Below are 14,824 nucleotides of genomic sequence, written 5' to 3'. Positions count from 1 at the left end.
GATTCCTAATCTTTCCCACTCCTTACACTTAGGTCCCATCAGTTCATTTGATTCTTGACTCTGATCCTAAGAATGGTATACATTTTCCCCAGCCATGTAAAGGAGAGGGAAACTCAGGAGGAGAAAAAACTCAGTTAACAATGTGACAAAAACTCTCCCTGGTGAGTTCACAATAAAGAAGACACACAACATCAAACACCAATAGCGCCAAACCATTTACTGGAGGTTTTCAAATCTTTCAAAAATGTTACAAAAAGTGAGCAAACAGTGAAACTAACCACAAGTTTGACATCAAAAACTAGTATCTGGGTAAGTCCATGCAGGCATGTCGGGAAAAGGGAATATCTATGAGTATTTACTATGATCAAAACACTGGATTAGGGTCTTTTACACATTATCTTATTTTATCCTTTTCAGGAAAAATTATCCTGCACTAGGAACCTCTGAACAACAACAACAAAAAGGTGGGGGGGGGGGGAGATTGTGTCATCTCGTGTGCTAGCCCATTATCCATCAAACCCAGCCAAGGGCCATCTGACTCTCTTGGGAAAGACAACTTAATAATTCAACAGAGACCAGATTAGGGACCTGGTGAGGTTGGAGACGGACTTGTAGAAAATTGGTAAAGCATGATGATGTTTTATTTGTACTTCCTGACAGAGAAATTTACCTCCAGGGCGATAGTTCTATTTCTCTGTAGCACACTAACCAGTTTTATATCTTATTTTGCAATCTCATTCCAAGGCCTTTCCTACTGACTAGTTAAATTCCAATTTCACATTCTCTTCAAATTGCTGCTATTCTGATGATGAGTTAAGTGGAAGTCTATTCATAAGAAAATTATGTTTTCAATGATTTAAGAATTTGTGCTTTGATAATCCCCAAACAACCACATGAGGTAGGTAGTATATCCTCATTTACTGAGGAAGAAAGTGAGTCTCAGAGGAGGCACATTTCCTGCCCAAGGTTATAGAGGTAAGAAGTAATAAAGCTGGAGTCTGAACACAAATATGCCTGAATTCTTTTACAGGAACTACAGTGGTAACTCACATATGGATTCAAAATCTGGACTGGAACATCTCCATATATGTAAAACTAACTTTACATATACGCTTCAATTATAAACACAAGAGCTGAATATCGAAAGTGACTAACGCTGAATGACCTAAACCTGAGTACTTAAATAGTAATTGAAGAGACTGTTTATTAATTTGTTTGGTTTCAAATCTGAACTTTTTAAAATTGGAAGTGTTGAAAGTATTGCCTATACACTATTTGGAATATTCTCATTAAAGTGTGAAATTCCAATGCTATGCTGGTTTCACTAATGGCACCGGATGATGCAGGGCAAGTTACTACTGAGGATGGTATAAAAGTCATAGAAAAGTGTCCAGAATACTTACTAGAGAGCCCCTCTTGGACATTTCATGAACATGTCCCTGAGGGTTTGTGAATACATTTGACCAAATTCGCAGTTTTTATCCCACTGTAAAGATGCTCCAATCTACTCTGTCTTCAGACCGGTAAAAAAAACCAAACAAACAAAAAAACAAAAAAACAAAAGGAGGAACATCAACATGTTTTTCTATTCTACGGCATGAAGGTGATGTGTTTGTCCTGGCTGAACACACATGGTATGTAGATATCCAGACTTGAGAGTCACAAACAGCTGTTAATCTGAAAGCACCATAGTACACATTGTACATCTTAAAAATGTATTTGGGGAAAGGCTGATCTCACATATACATGCTTATCTGTCAACAAGCATGCTTTTCACAGCTGAGATGTATACCTTTTGATTGCACTTGTTTTATCCACTTGAAGATCCATTCAATGTATATGCAGAGTTACAAATTTTTCTCCATTAATAAGGTTCTAAAGTTCAGTTCAGTTGGTATCTAGGTTGGTAAGAAAAACCTCTGTTTGTATTGTGAGGCCTTTGCCCAGCAAATCACAAATTAGACAGTGACCATCTGGCCTGGTTTCCCAGAGAGTGCACCCCTATTTGGTGGGCCCTTGCAGTTGTTTGGCAGAGATTTGAACTGAGGCAATCTGCCCACCTCAGCCTCTGATTGCAAACTCTGGAGCCAGCTGAATTTCAGCTTCGGCTGAAGTGAAAAGTAGCTATGTGGTTTAAATTCATCTTGACTCACAGTTTCACTGTTTTATCCAGGCTAAAGCTGCTCACTGTGTCTGTGGTTTTCTTACATAAATTTTCAATCCAGCTAGTGCTATTATACAGTGTCTTTTCCAGCCCTGGTGTTGGGGGTGGATTTTTAGCTCGCATATTTTTTCCAGATGTGATAAGCTCTCCATAGCCCTCTTGGTGAGCAAAAGCATATCCAGATCTTCTTGAGCTTGACCTGCGAGTCTGAGGCCTTCGGCTATGTGAGGGCTTTGCCTTCTTTTGAGCTTTTTGCCTCCGACGGATCTAGAGAGGAAGGAGACCCAGAGTGAGATGATGCATCCAAATGACAGACTCTAGGCCCTGGGCCACTTTATGAAGAGAAAGCGTTTTCATGAGAAACATCAACCATAACAAAATACTCACCTTCATTGCAAAAAGAAGTGTTTCACCACAAAACCAAGAAATTTTCCACCCCAAAGACTGTAGTGGGCACTGGTCAAGTTTTACTCCTACCAAGAGACTATTAAGTAAGCAAGAAGTATTAAGACAAATTTCATTACTGTCTCCATCTTACAGGTCCATCTTAAATGAATAGGAACATACTTTTATACAGAAGGATTTTCTAACATGCAGTATCCAAACACAGTCAGAATACTGATCTATAATCCCAGGCTCCAAACACAGGCCTTTCCCCCTTTCTCTTAAAGATTCTCAAGATCCAATAGTCATTAGTAACTGGACTAAGAGAAAATTTAGAAAACGAGAGTCAGAAATTTCCAACTCTTGTGGTAGGTCAGTATATCATGAGATTTTCAGGGTTTTGATTTCTTTTAGTTTTTTTGTTTGTTTGTGTTTGTTTTGCAGCCTTTAGAAGAGCTCAACATCATTTGGGTAGGTTTCCAACATTTCTTTGATTTCCCTGTAAAGCTGAGGAGAAAAAGATCCAAGGTTTGGTGTAAGCTGCATTGTTCTCTGATTCAACTGATCTCTTGGAGTCTGACTTTCATGTCAGGAGAAAACCATTAAAAGCATAAAATCATGATCTGACTACATACTGGAAGAAATGAACATCATCTTCCTTCCTTCAGCTCATCCATCATTTTCTGGGTTTATATCTGAATGAGCTCATGGAGCCAAAGGGAAAGGACAGACCTAATAGGGGAATATGTGAATCATTTCAGAGAGAATCTTCTCATGCTTTGGCCCCAGAATGTGGAGGATATCCTTGCCTCAGTTCCTCTCAGCATCATTGGCCTGGTCACTCACTCCATAAGTGTTTGCCCCCTCCTCACGATGCAACTACAAAAGTGTGTCTCCCCCTTATTTCTCCTTTTCTGTTTTTTATCTGGTTCCTGACCTAACTTGACATAGTCTTGCTTATACTACTCTTCTCATAAAACACTGAAATATATAGTGTTAATCCCTTAGTTTAAGAATTTCCATAATCTGTTCTATTTTCAACTTTGTATTTTCCAATCCAGTCATCATGTTGCTGTTCCCTTTCTTAATCTGTTCAAAAGGTAACATCTCCCCCATGTTTCTGAATCTACTACCACATTTCTACAAAAATTTAGAATTCCTTCACCTGATACATTACTTGTTTCTCTTTTACTGCATCCTTTACTTGCCCCCATTGTCAATAACTTTCCCTATAGTATGCCTTTGCCTTAGAACAGTTTTGCACTCATATTTAGTCTAGACATTTATCTTCATTGGCATTCACAAAGCTGGTCCATTCAGATGTGGGCAGTTCCATCTACTGTGATGTGATGCCATATACCTATGGGTATTTCTGGCGAGATGTTCATTATCCCTTTCCTAGGTTTCCAATCAGGCAGAGAAGGACATGATTCCAAGAGCCAAGAACGAGCCCTTCAAATGCTCATCAGTGCTGCAACATACCTGGTCACTCAGGGCTGGGCATAAATCCACTTTCAAAAATCTGAATGCCACCACAGGCATAACAGAAGCCACTGTCGTTAAGAGAATAACAAGCCAGATGCACTTCTGGGCCAAAGAATGTCGTGCATTTCCTATTATTAAGGACAAAAATATACACTGTGGTTATAAATAGGACTGAATTATTGAATTAATAGTCTCTTTGTCTATTGCCATAAGGCCTTTTTTGAAATGGTGAGGTTTGGACTACTAGGGAGGACCACTAGGTGTCTTCTCCAGTATATAGTATGCTCAGAGGTGATGGTAAAGCAAGAGTGGTAGGATCATCACCCTTGGGAACTGCTTCATGGCCTTATCACTTGGAGACAGCCAATCAGAGCCAAGTATTCTCTGATCCAGACTCAGTCCAGCTCACTCAAGAAGTAGAATTCTCTCATCCAGCCTCAAGACCCCTTGACTACAAAGCAGCCATTATTTTTAAAAGGCACATTTGCTCTTAAAGACTCTTGAATAAAACTGTCATATCAAAACTATACAATATATGTCTGGGATGCAGGTACAATCTCAATAGTCTTGGTGACTGGCTATGCCATAAAAGGAGAGCTTTAGCTACTACCCTTACAATTCAGGCAGCAACCTCAGAAAACCTGCCTCAAAGGGACTTGCTGATCTCTCTAACATTTACTTGGTTATGAACAACTCAAGGTTCCAAGGAGATCAGGGATGTTCTTGGGTTTGTGAAAGGAGCATTCCTCTCACTAGGAGGCTTCTGATGCAGCCATCCAGCATGCTAGTGCAATACTGTGGTGAAACTCATCACCAAACCTGAAGCCGGTTTCCTTACTTTATACTCACACCTCATATCCTGGGGTGTTTGTTTAAAGAAAGCAATAAGGGTCAGTTAAGCAGACAGACAAATCCTACAGAACCATGTCAACCCTACTTAAATGACCAAAATAAACATCTGTCCCTGTTGGTTTTTTAGGGATTTGCCACAATACCTCCAATTAGCCAGGTCCCCTCTCTCAAAGTTAAAGTGTGAACCCCATTTGAATGTGTTTGGGGTATGAGGGCTTGGCTACTGACTGGTATGTCTGCACTTTCTGGCTTTGCAGGATAGAATTTGCCCACCAAAGAGCAGTCGATTACAGTTGCCTAGGCAGAAACAAACTTGACTCAATAAATTATATGACTCTTTGAGCTCCTTGAAGCTCAGTACCCCCAGGCACAGATGGAAAAACAAGCTTCACTTTAAAACCACACTCCTGCTTGCTGCTGGCTACTAAGGAAAAAAAAATTTTTTTTCTTAAACCCCAATGTTGATCTAACTTTTGAGAAGTCTCATTGGAGATCAGTAATTAATTCCTGGAATGGCATGTGTTTAGCTGGAGAGAATGGTCCCCACACAGTCTACTTTCTCCAGTTGAGGCATTCCGGTCTCATTATGCGTGCTAAAGTGCTCTCTTAGGACTAGAAGTCTTCTCATCAATGCGCTGAACTTTCAGATTTGGCAACCAAAGAAGAAAAAAAAAAAAAAAAAAAGGAAGGAAGGAATAAAAAGAAAAAAAAACTAAAAATAGTTAAATGTCTGTCTTTCGTCACATGCTTATTCTTATTCCTAACTGTCATGTTTCTACATGGTTGTAATCTCTTGGTAAACAAAGTATTAATGTTTCATGCTAAGTAAGAGTGGTGCAATTTAAAGATTTCCATAGACATGCAAAGTGAGGCAGAAGACGAAAAAGAAGGTTCTTAAGTGTATGTGCGCATTTAATTGGAATTATAATTTCAGGTGCCTTTGCATCAGTGGAAATACATAGCCCTATAGTTGCTCTTATTTTGCCTTCTACATAAATAGGTTTTCTCAGAATTGTTTTTCTGGATTCCTTAGACTGAATTCCTCAACTGGTAGATGAAAATCTCAGTCCTGCCTGATAAAGCTCAAGAAGGCTGACACTATGCATCTCTCTTTTCCACAGTTTGCTGGGATGAACTGAGAAACATCACTGTTACCAACTTATCTTACACATATTAGAGATTTCAAAACTTCTGAGAAAGTATATTAATAGCCTCATTGTGGAATAAAGCTCAGTGGCCCTCTGGGAATCATTTTGAAACGTGGAATACAATGGTGGCTTACACCATTGTAGTATTATAGAACAGGGTGTTAAGGTATTTTTGGAGTTCTTTGGCTACCCATCTGCTGCTCAAATCACTCTGCAGTGTTCCCAACTAATAATCAAGACACAGTTGCTTGAATCATCATCATCATCACCATCATTATGGTTAGCATTTACTAAAAAAGTACTATGTACCAGGCCACATGGTAACACTTTATATGCAGTATCTCATGTATCCCTCACGTTTCCTATGAACATAGAAACTATTAATATCTCTGGTTTAGAATTTAAAACATCAAGGCATGAAAAGGCATCTGCCCAAGGTCATCCAGCATTCAGGTAGTGGAGCTGACAACTGAACCCTGGATGTCTAACTACAGAGCCCACTCTATGTGCCACTTATAGGTGAACATTCAGCTTTTTTTTTAGATGGCTCTAAATTATACCTCATTTCTTTCTTAAATAAATGCAAGTGAGTTCTACAGGTGAACTTTGGCAGTGTAATTGGTGATCACGTGGAATAAAAGGGAGAGCCTAACACTTCTTTCTCTTCTTTGTATTATACATGACCTTTTTACAGACCCTCAGATAACCTTGAAATATGTGTTATGCTTCTTGTTTGCAAAGGGACAGTCTGTTGCATCTAGGCTGTTGGAAACCTATATGCAGCTATTGTAGTGACTCAATCTGGCAGGGAGAGCAGAAATTAATCTCTTGGAGCTCTTCTCAAGCCTGAAAACCTTTAGATGCCTGGCTCAATCCATTCCTAGAGAAAAGATTATTGGTCATCCGTCATCCCACCCACCCAACACAGAAAACAAATTACAAAGAAAAATAAATGACAGCATGACACTAGCCCCCACAGATAGTAGGACTCACTTACCAACAAATGGAAACTGGTTTGGGAAGATGCCAAAGATGCCATTACTGTGCATTGTAAATAAAATGGAGAAATAAGTGGCAACGCTCCCCCAGATGAAGAAATGATTAATGACAGTCCAGTAACTGGTATCCAAGGCTATCTGTAAATGAAGTCGAATGCAAAGGGGAGGTCTTTGAGGATTACAAGAGTATCATTTTACTGAGTGATGGTTCCCCAGGACTGCTCTGTGAAGACACAGTTACACCTGTCTAGCTACCAGCCAACCACAGGCACTCCTACTTTCTGCATAACATTGGGAACTGACCTGACATTTCTGGTAGGCAACTGACTTCAGAACTTATATCTGCAAGCCATTATATCTGTCAAGGGTGAATCAGAATCAGGAGATAAAATGTTAAACTTCTTTTAAGTGTGAAATAAGAAAACAATGATTTCTAATTTCAAAGTTACTTTCCAAATTGCTCTTAAAGCGTTTCTGTTGGGAAAAAAAATTTTTGCAGTAGTGAGCAAGTGCAACATTTTATAATCCATACATAGATTTTCACAAGACTGCGGTGCCAGGGTGGCTCAGTTAGTTGAGTGTCCAACTCTTGATTTCGACTCAGATCATGATCTCACGTTTGTGAGTTCCAGCCCCACATCAGCCTCTGTGCTGACAATATGGAGCCTGCTTGGGATTCTCTCTCTCTCTCTCTCTCTCTCTCACCTCTCTCTCTCTCTCTCTCCCTGCCCTTCTCTTTCTTTCTCTCTTTCTGCCTAGTCCCCGCTTGTGCTCTCTCAAAATAAATAAACACGGAAAAAATTTTTTCACATGACTATTTTACATGGGTATAATCTGTTATATATCAATATTCTTAATCATTTTCATAGTCCTTTTTCTTAAATTATTTAAATAATAAGAAAGAAAATCTTTAATTCTCTTTTGACATAATAAAATTCAGAAGCAAGGATTCAGAGAAAAACAAATAGGTTCTGGCAACATTATTTGCATCTCAGAGGCCCCAAGTAGTCCAAGGTTTGCATTTCTAGCAGAGTCTGGTGCAAAACAACTAATTTCTCACTTTCCTGAGGGGGCCCTACTTACACAGTAAACAGATCCTTCTCTACATCTGCAAAGGAAGATACACTTCCTCCCCTCACTTGAAGGTTACTGTTTTTTATCTTGCCCCATTAAAAAGATGTTGGCAGCCTTGGATATAAACTGCAGGAGTTTTAAAAGGACAGCTTTTTCTTTCCTTAAGAGGCCTAAGAACAGAGAGCTTTGCCATTCATCCTTAGCAAAGAGATGATGGTTTTCCAGTTCATTTGGCTGCCAACACATTAGGTCAAAATCCTCAACTGTACCTTCCACCAGCTGTCAATTCATCACCATCAAGAGATACTAATAGCCTGGCCTGTGTGGGTATGAGTAGAAAAATCACAACCAATTAAAGAGGACTCAACTGAAAAGAAAAAGAAAAAAAAAAAAAGACCAGGTGGCTCCTATTCAGGCAGAACTAATGGAAAAGACAGACAAGCACTATAATAATAATAAAAAAAAAAATGTAATGAGAACTCTTAGGTAGATCACAGGGAAAAAAATGAATTCTGGAAGAAAAAAAGCATTATTCCTGAATTTAAAAATTCAATAGAGAAACCAAATAAGAATAGTCACTGATGAGAACTGAATTAATATTCTGGAAAAAACAAATGGAAATAATATCTCACAACAGAGAGCAAAAACTTGAAGAAATGGAAACCATATGCAAAAAGATATGAGACATGGATGGCAAAATCCATAGATGAGAGACTTATGGGCCCAATACACCAATAATGGCATCTTAGAGAAAAAGTATGAGAGAGAGAAGTAACAATCAAAGAAATGACAGAAGAAAATTGCTCTGGTATTGTGAACAAACAAGATTTTCAGATTGAGAGGGCACTCTAAATCCTAGGAAGATTAATGAAAAAAGTCACATTCCAGTGGCATTTGTGAAGCCAAAAGACAAGAACAGAGACTTGCAGATAGAGACCAGATTACTTACAAAGGAAAGAGAATCAACCTAATATCTGAAACTGGGTATAGTGGAACAACATTTACAAAGTTCCTAAAGCAAAAGTCTCTGACTCAAGAATCTCATATCCGTCCAATATATTATTTAAATGTAAGGACAAAAAAAGAAAGTTTTTTTTTTTAATTTTTAATGTTTATCTTTGAGAGAGAGACACATACATGAGTGTGAGCAGGGAAAGGGCAGAGAGAGAGGGAGACACAGAATCTGAAGCAGGCTCCAGGCTCTGAGCTGTCAGCACAGAGCCAGATGTGGGGCTCGAACTCACGAACCGCATTATCATGACCTACCTGAGCCGAAGTCGGACGCTTAACTGACTGAGCCACCCAGGCATCCCCAAAAAAGAAAGCTTTGAGCTCAAAAGTATAACATCTCTGTACGCTTTCTGAAGAAATTACTCAAGGAAATTGCTGCAAATAAAAATTCAATGAGAACAAAGACTTCAAAAGAGTGGAAGACAAAGAGCATAAAAATGGTGATGAGCAATGATTTTTGTACATTTATAGTTGGCTCTATAAAGAAAAAAAATTACAACAGTCAAAACATATGTTAAAGGAGCATTTAGTAACACCATGAAACTGCAACTCTAGGATATTAACAAACACAAGAGTTGGGGAGGGGAGTAGGAGCAGGGAGAGAGAAATAATAATACATTTCCAAAATTGTTTAATTTGGAAGCAGATGAGGGAAGGTGTAGACAGGATAGTGAAACGTTTGGTGAAGGATTTAGTTATTTAATTTTGGTATCTCAGTATGGAAATAGAGACTTAAACGACTACAAAAATAGGGAGAACTCAAGAGTAAGATGGGAATACAAATAGCAACACTTATAAATTATTTATGACAAATAAGATATTTAAAGATCACAATGCATCTGAGCATGAAAAGGAAAAAGTGGAAATAGAAAAGTATTAAAAGTAATCATAAAATAACATGAAAGGAGCAAGATAAAATATAGGGTAGTAACAATAAAAATGAGTAGTTTAGCTTCCTTATCAAAGGACAAAAACAACAGAATGAGAGAAGAAAATGTTGAAAAGGAAGGGATGGGCCTACATTACATATCAGGACTAAAAAAAGCAATAGAAGTAAAACTAATATAAAAAATGAAATTTAAATAAGAACATTTTATCATAAAAGATAAAAGCTACAAAGAACAAATAACAATCAAGAGCCATTATATGGCAAATAATATAGCCTCAAATTATATAAGGTTAAATCTCCTTGAAACACAAGAACCTGATAACAATCATAACCACAAGGGAAAACTTTAATACACTTGTCTCACTATTTGATAAGCATGGTGGTTCTCTGGAAATCTGTGGCTGACCTGGCATCCAGTGCCCAGTGTGATAAGGGCCAAGCTGTTAAGAGGTAGTTATGGAATTTACACTACAATAGTGCAGTCATATGGTTGCGTACTGCTCCCAAAGGTGACAGGCCTAGCTGTGGCTCTCCCTGGTTCCCTTACCCTCTTGAAGAGTCTGGAGCTACCTAACTGCTTTTAATAACTCTTTTTTAGTTAAACTGAAGAAGTGTCTGTTGTCTGCAACTATGATCCTTTTTGGAAATTAATATAACAATATTAATGAAATTTAAAATGTACATACTCTCTGATCTATCAATGCAATTAGGTTGTTAGGAGTTCTGACTCCAGAAATTTCATTTCTAGGAATTTATCTGTCAGTACATAAAATGTATATACTAGTATGTGCATTGTAGCATTGCTTTAATAACAGCAACAACAAAAGAAACATCCTGAATGTCTATCAATAGAGGATTGATAATGATTATAGATAATTATATATATTATTATATATGTTATATATATATTGTGAAATTCTATGCAGCTCTGAAAAAGAGTAACGTAGATCTGAATATGTTGGGTTGGAAAGCTGTTCAGAATGTCTTGTTAAGAAAAGCATATTACAGAATAATATGCATAGCTATGCTCCTTTTGTCTTGAATACATATGTGTGTGTCCCAAAGCAAAGAAAAAAATATGGAAGGAGTTAAGCTATGGTAATCATAATAGTAGTTAACAGGGGAATATGGGGAAGAAGGAGAAGGTGGTTTGTTTTTATTTTAAACACTTCTATAGTGTTTCAAATGTTAAAAGAAGTATTTTATAATTCAAATAACCAAAAAAAGAAAAAAGAAAAAAGAAACCCACAAAACACAACAACCCTGATATTTAAAAAAAAAAAAAAAAATGTCTCCTAAAGTTTGGCCGATAGCATCAGCAGGACACATAAGATTTATAACTATAATTATAGACCATGGATATTTCATGAGGGTTGTTACGCCAATGACAAGTTAAGCTTAGACAGCAAGGAAAGGATATTAATGCTGCTGTCAGAGTGAGCTTATTCACAAAACTCCTGAAACTTATTATTCTATATATCAGAGACAGCAGTTTCTGATTGAAGCCAAAATTGCAGAGGTTTCATGGTTATAAACATTTATGCACCCAGGTCTGAGAATTCTATGGTAAAACAGGCATTTTCAAGGCTTCTGAGAAATAAAAGTAAGTGTATTGCATGAGTGATGGGCATTAAGGAGGGCACTGTTTGGGAGGAGCAATGGGTGTCATATGCAAGAGATGAATCACTGGGATCTATTCCTGAAATCAAGACTATACTGTATGTTAATTAACTTGAATTAAAAAAAAAAATGAGTGGAAGACTAAAATGACAGTAATTGAGAATCTACCCATTCCTCAAGTTGAAATTTTGATGTTGAAAGAGGATCTGTGTGTTTATCATCTATTGAGTTTCTCTCCCACTTTATTCAAGGGTGATACTGGTGTCCTAGGTATCTCCTCATGGAGGATAGGGTGGACAGTGAGTTCCCTGTAGCTACTATGCCTTTGGGGAGGCCCACAGCTTCCACTTATCCCTATAAAGAAGGGAGGTCCACTTGGATTTGGAGCTGGGGCCCTGAGATCAGAAGATCTGTGTTCAAATCTTGGCCTGCCACTCTCCATGTGACTTGAACTGTGGCAAGTCTATATATTTTTTTATATATAACATTTTAAAAAGTTTATTTTTGAGAGAGAGTGAGCAGGGGAGGGGCAAAGAGGGGGAGAGAGAGAGACAGAGAGAGAGAGAGAGAGAGAGAGAGAGAATATCCCAAGCAGGTTCCACATTGTCGGTGCAGAGCCTGATGCAGGGCTCAAACTCACGAACTGCGAGATCATGACCTGAACCAAAATCAAGTCAGACACTTAACCAACTGAGACACCCAGGCACACCAGCAAGTCTATTTTCTTACCTATAGTAATTGTATCCATTTCAGAGACCTGAAAAGAGGATTAGATGAGATGATGGGATTATCTGAGAAATAAATCATTTGCATAATAAATGCTCAATTAATAGGAGTTGTTACTCTGAAAATCAGAAGCCCTGACACAGGCAGGTGGACCAAGTTTGCTTTCAGTAACTCTAGCCTCTCCTCTCTGTTCTTCCAGATATTATCTTTTCACCAAACCCCAATGCTTCTAGCTTTAGGACTGCTTGCTTGACTTTCTTTTATTTTCTTTCTCTTCCTTCCTTCCCTCCTTCTTCTCCTCCTCCTCCTCCTATATAGACAACAAAGTATTTGACATCATCCTTATACTCACTCTAATCTTTGTTCTTATACTTCCTGAAAACTAAAATTTGCATTTTAACCAGTCTTACTGTAGAATAAAAGACTTTGCTCCAGACAACACTGGAGTCAGAGAGGTCTGGTTTCCAATCCTGGATCTAGGACTCACTTTGTGACTTCAGGAAAGTTGCTTAACTTCTCTGAGCTCCATCTGTAAAAGGGGACAATAAATAATACCTCCTGCATAGTGGCACTGAGAGGATTAAGTATAACACATGATATCACTCCTATCACTGTGTGATGATGACACGGGTTTTGAAAGGCTTCCACCAAGGACAGGCCTGCTTTGGCCATCTGGGGTAAGAAGGGCATGTATGTAACTAAGACAGGAGGGACAGTTGGATACTTCAACCAAATTATTCTCACTTCCTTTCTCAACTTTATTCTTTCTTTCTCTTCTTATCTTTCTGCCCTTATATCCATTCCACAAATACTTATTTTTGTCTGGCACTACAGCAGTAAACAAAGCATGCCAGAAATTGGAAACTGGTATCCATTCTCACTCATACCTACTCTGCTTCCAAACCTCCACCTCCAGCCTGGATATCTCCTACGTTCTTCTCTTGTCTGTCCTCAGTCTCCTGGCTGTTTCAGGACCTTCCAGCACTCAGCAGGGGGTATGGGTGAGGGCAGGAAGAAATCAGGTACAGGAGAAACCTATGGGATAGGAGTATGCGGATAAGATCTAGAGGACTTCAACTTGTACGTGGCGAAGAGGCACAGCCACCAAGTGGTGAAATCCAGCACCTCATCTTTAGAAGTACAACTCTGGGTGTGTTTCTCAAGTGTGCCTAACTACCCTATAAGCCCAGTAATAATTGTGTTGTGGGAAATGCTTGCCCCATGTTTTTCATGGTACATTCACAAATGCCTTTGTTGAAAGTAAAATAAATAAATATTTGATTCAGGAAATAAGTCTAGTGGATCCTAGTCCTAAACCTGCAATGCAGTCACTGTGTATCCTGGGCAAATCATGGGCCCCAGTTTTTTGTATCAATTTTGCCTTAAATTATACTGTTATGGTTTTGACATATGACCACCAATTATTTGAAACTCTGCTAAGAAATGGAGCTTAATTCTCCTCCACTTGAACATATTGGGCTAGATTTAGTGACTCACTTCTAGTGAACAGAGTATGAAAAGGGAAACATAGTTTAGAATGGACAAACCTGAAGAACATCATCCATATAAGTAAATGAGGTCACCATCACCGGTAATAAGTCATGCTGATATCACATGCTCCCTGATAGGATATGACAAGAAGGGCACAGCACCTCTTTGTGAATCTTACCCCAAATCCACAATCTCCATCTATCCCTAAGAAAGGATTGGACAAATCCAGAAAAATTCTACAAAATACCTGATCACTAGTATCCAGAAGTATCAAGGCCATGAGGGACACCTGGGTGGCTCAGTTAAATGTCTGACTTCGGCTCAGGTCATGATCCCACGGTTAGTGAGTTCAAGCCCCAAGTCAGGCTCTGTGCCGACAGCTAGAAGCCTGGAGCCTGCTTTGGATCCTGTGTCTCCCTCTCTCTCTCTATCCGCCCCCCCCCCCGCCCGCCCCCCCCCCTCAAGCTCTGTCTCTCTCTCTCAAAAATAATTAAACGTTAAAAAAAAAAAGTATCAAGGCCATGAAAGATGAAGAAAGACTGTATAAAGTCAGAGGTTATAGGAGACTAAGGAGACATTACAACTAAATGCAGTGTAGGATACTGAAACAGAAAAAGGTTGTTAATGGAAAAACTGAAGAAATCTGAATCAAGTCTGTAGTTCAGTTAGTAGTACCAATGCTAATTTCATAGTTTTAACAATTGCACAATGGTTATATAAGATGGCAATGTTAACATTAAAGGCTAGGTGGGTTAGGCCATGGTTACCCTTGAGGAGCCAGAAGGCAGAAAATCAATCTTGGAGAGACAATTGGCCCATAGGCCTGAATCAAAAAGACCTGGATAGCCCCACCCATAACATCTTGAATGAGGGACCAGTGGTTACTTTGAGTCCTATGGAAGAAGCCCCTCTGAGGAAGCAAGGGTATCATTTTTATAAAGCCCTGATATCAAAGGTAAGTAATTTTGAATAATTTATTTTT

The 14,824-nt window shown here is 38.7% G+C and overlaps 1 protein-coding gene across 14 annotated transcripts in view; it reads right to left on the bottom strand.

The window, feature by feature from the left end:
• Positions 1–351: 351 nt before the first annotated feature.
• The window catches only part of ATP8B4 (ATPase phospholipid transporting 8B4 (putative)), a 268,475-nt gene continuing 254,002 nt past the window's right edge, over positions 352–14,824 (bottom strand). For 7 of the 14 annotated variants that reach the window (XM_047861372.1, XM_047861373.1, XM_047861378.1 and 4 more), the window contains 3 exons: positions 7,031–7,169; positions 4,031–4,161; positions 352–2,431 (listed from right to left, as the gene is read on the bottom strand). In XM_047861372.1, the coding sequence (XP_047717328.1) occupies positions 2,150–2,431; positions 4,031–4,161; positions 7,031–7,169 (552 nt within the window). In that variant the 3' untranslated portion in view covers positions 352–2,149. Of the gene's footprint in view, positions 2,432–2,551; positions 4,162–7,030; positions 7,170–7,334; positions 7,390–14,824 lie in introns of those variants that run through there. The other 7 variants (XR_007152768.1, XR_007152767.1, XM_047861379.1 and 4 more) reach the window with 7 other exon arrangements.

This window comes from Prionailurus viverrinus, chromosome B3, assembly GCF_022837055.1.
Source record: "Prionailurus viverrinus isolate Anna chromosome B3, UM_Priviv_1.0, whole genome shotgun sequence".
Lineage (NCBI taxonomy): Eukaryota > Metazoa > Chordata > Mammalia > Carnivora > Felidae > Prionailurus > Prionailurus viverrinus.
Note: the sequence above shows the minus strand (reverse complement) of the source record. Positions and strands in the feature narration are given on the sequence as shown.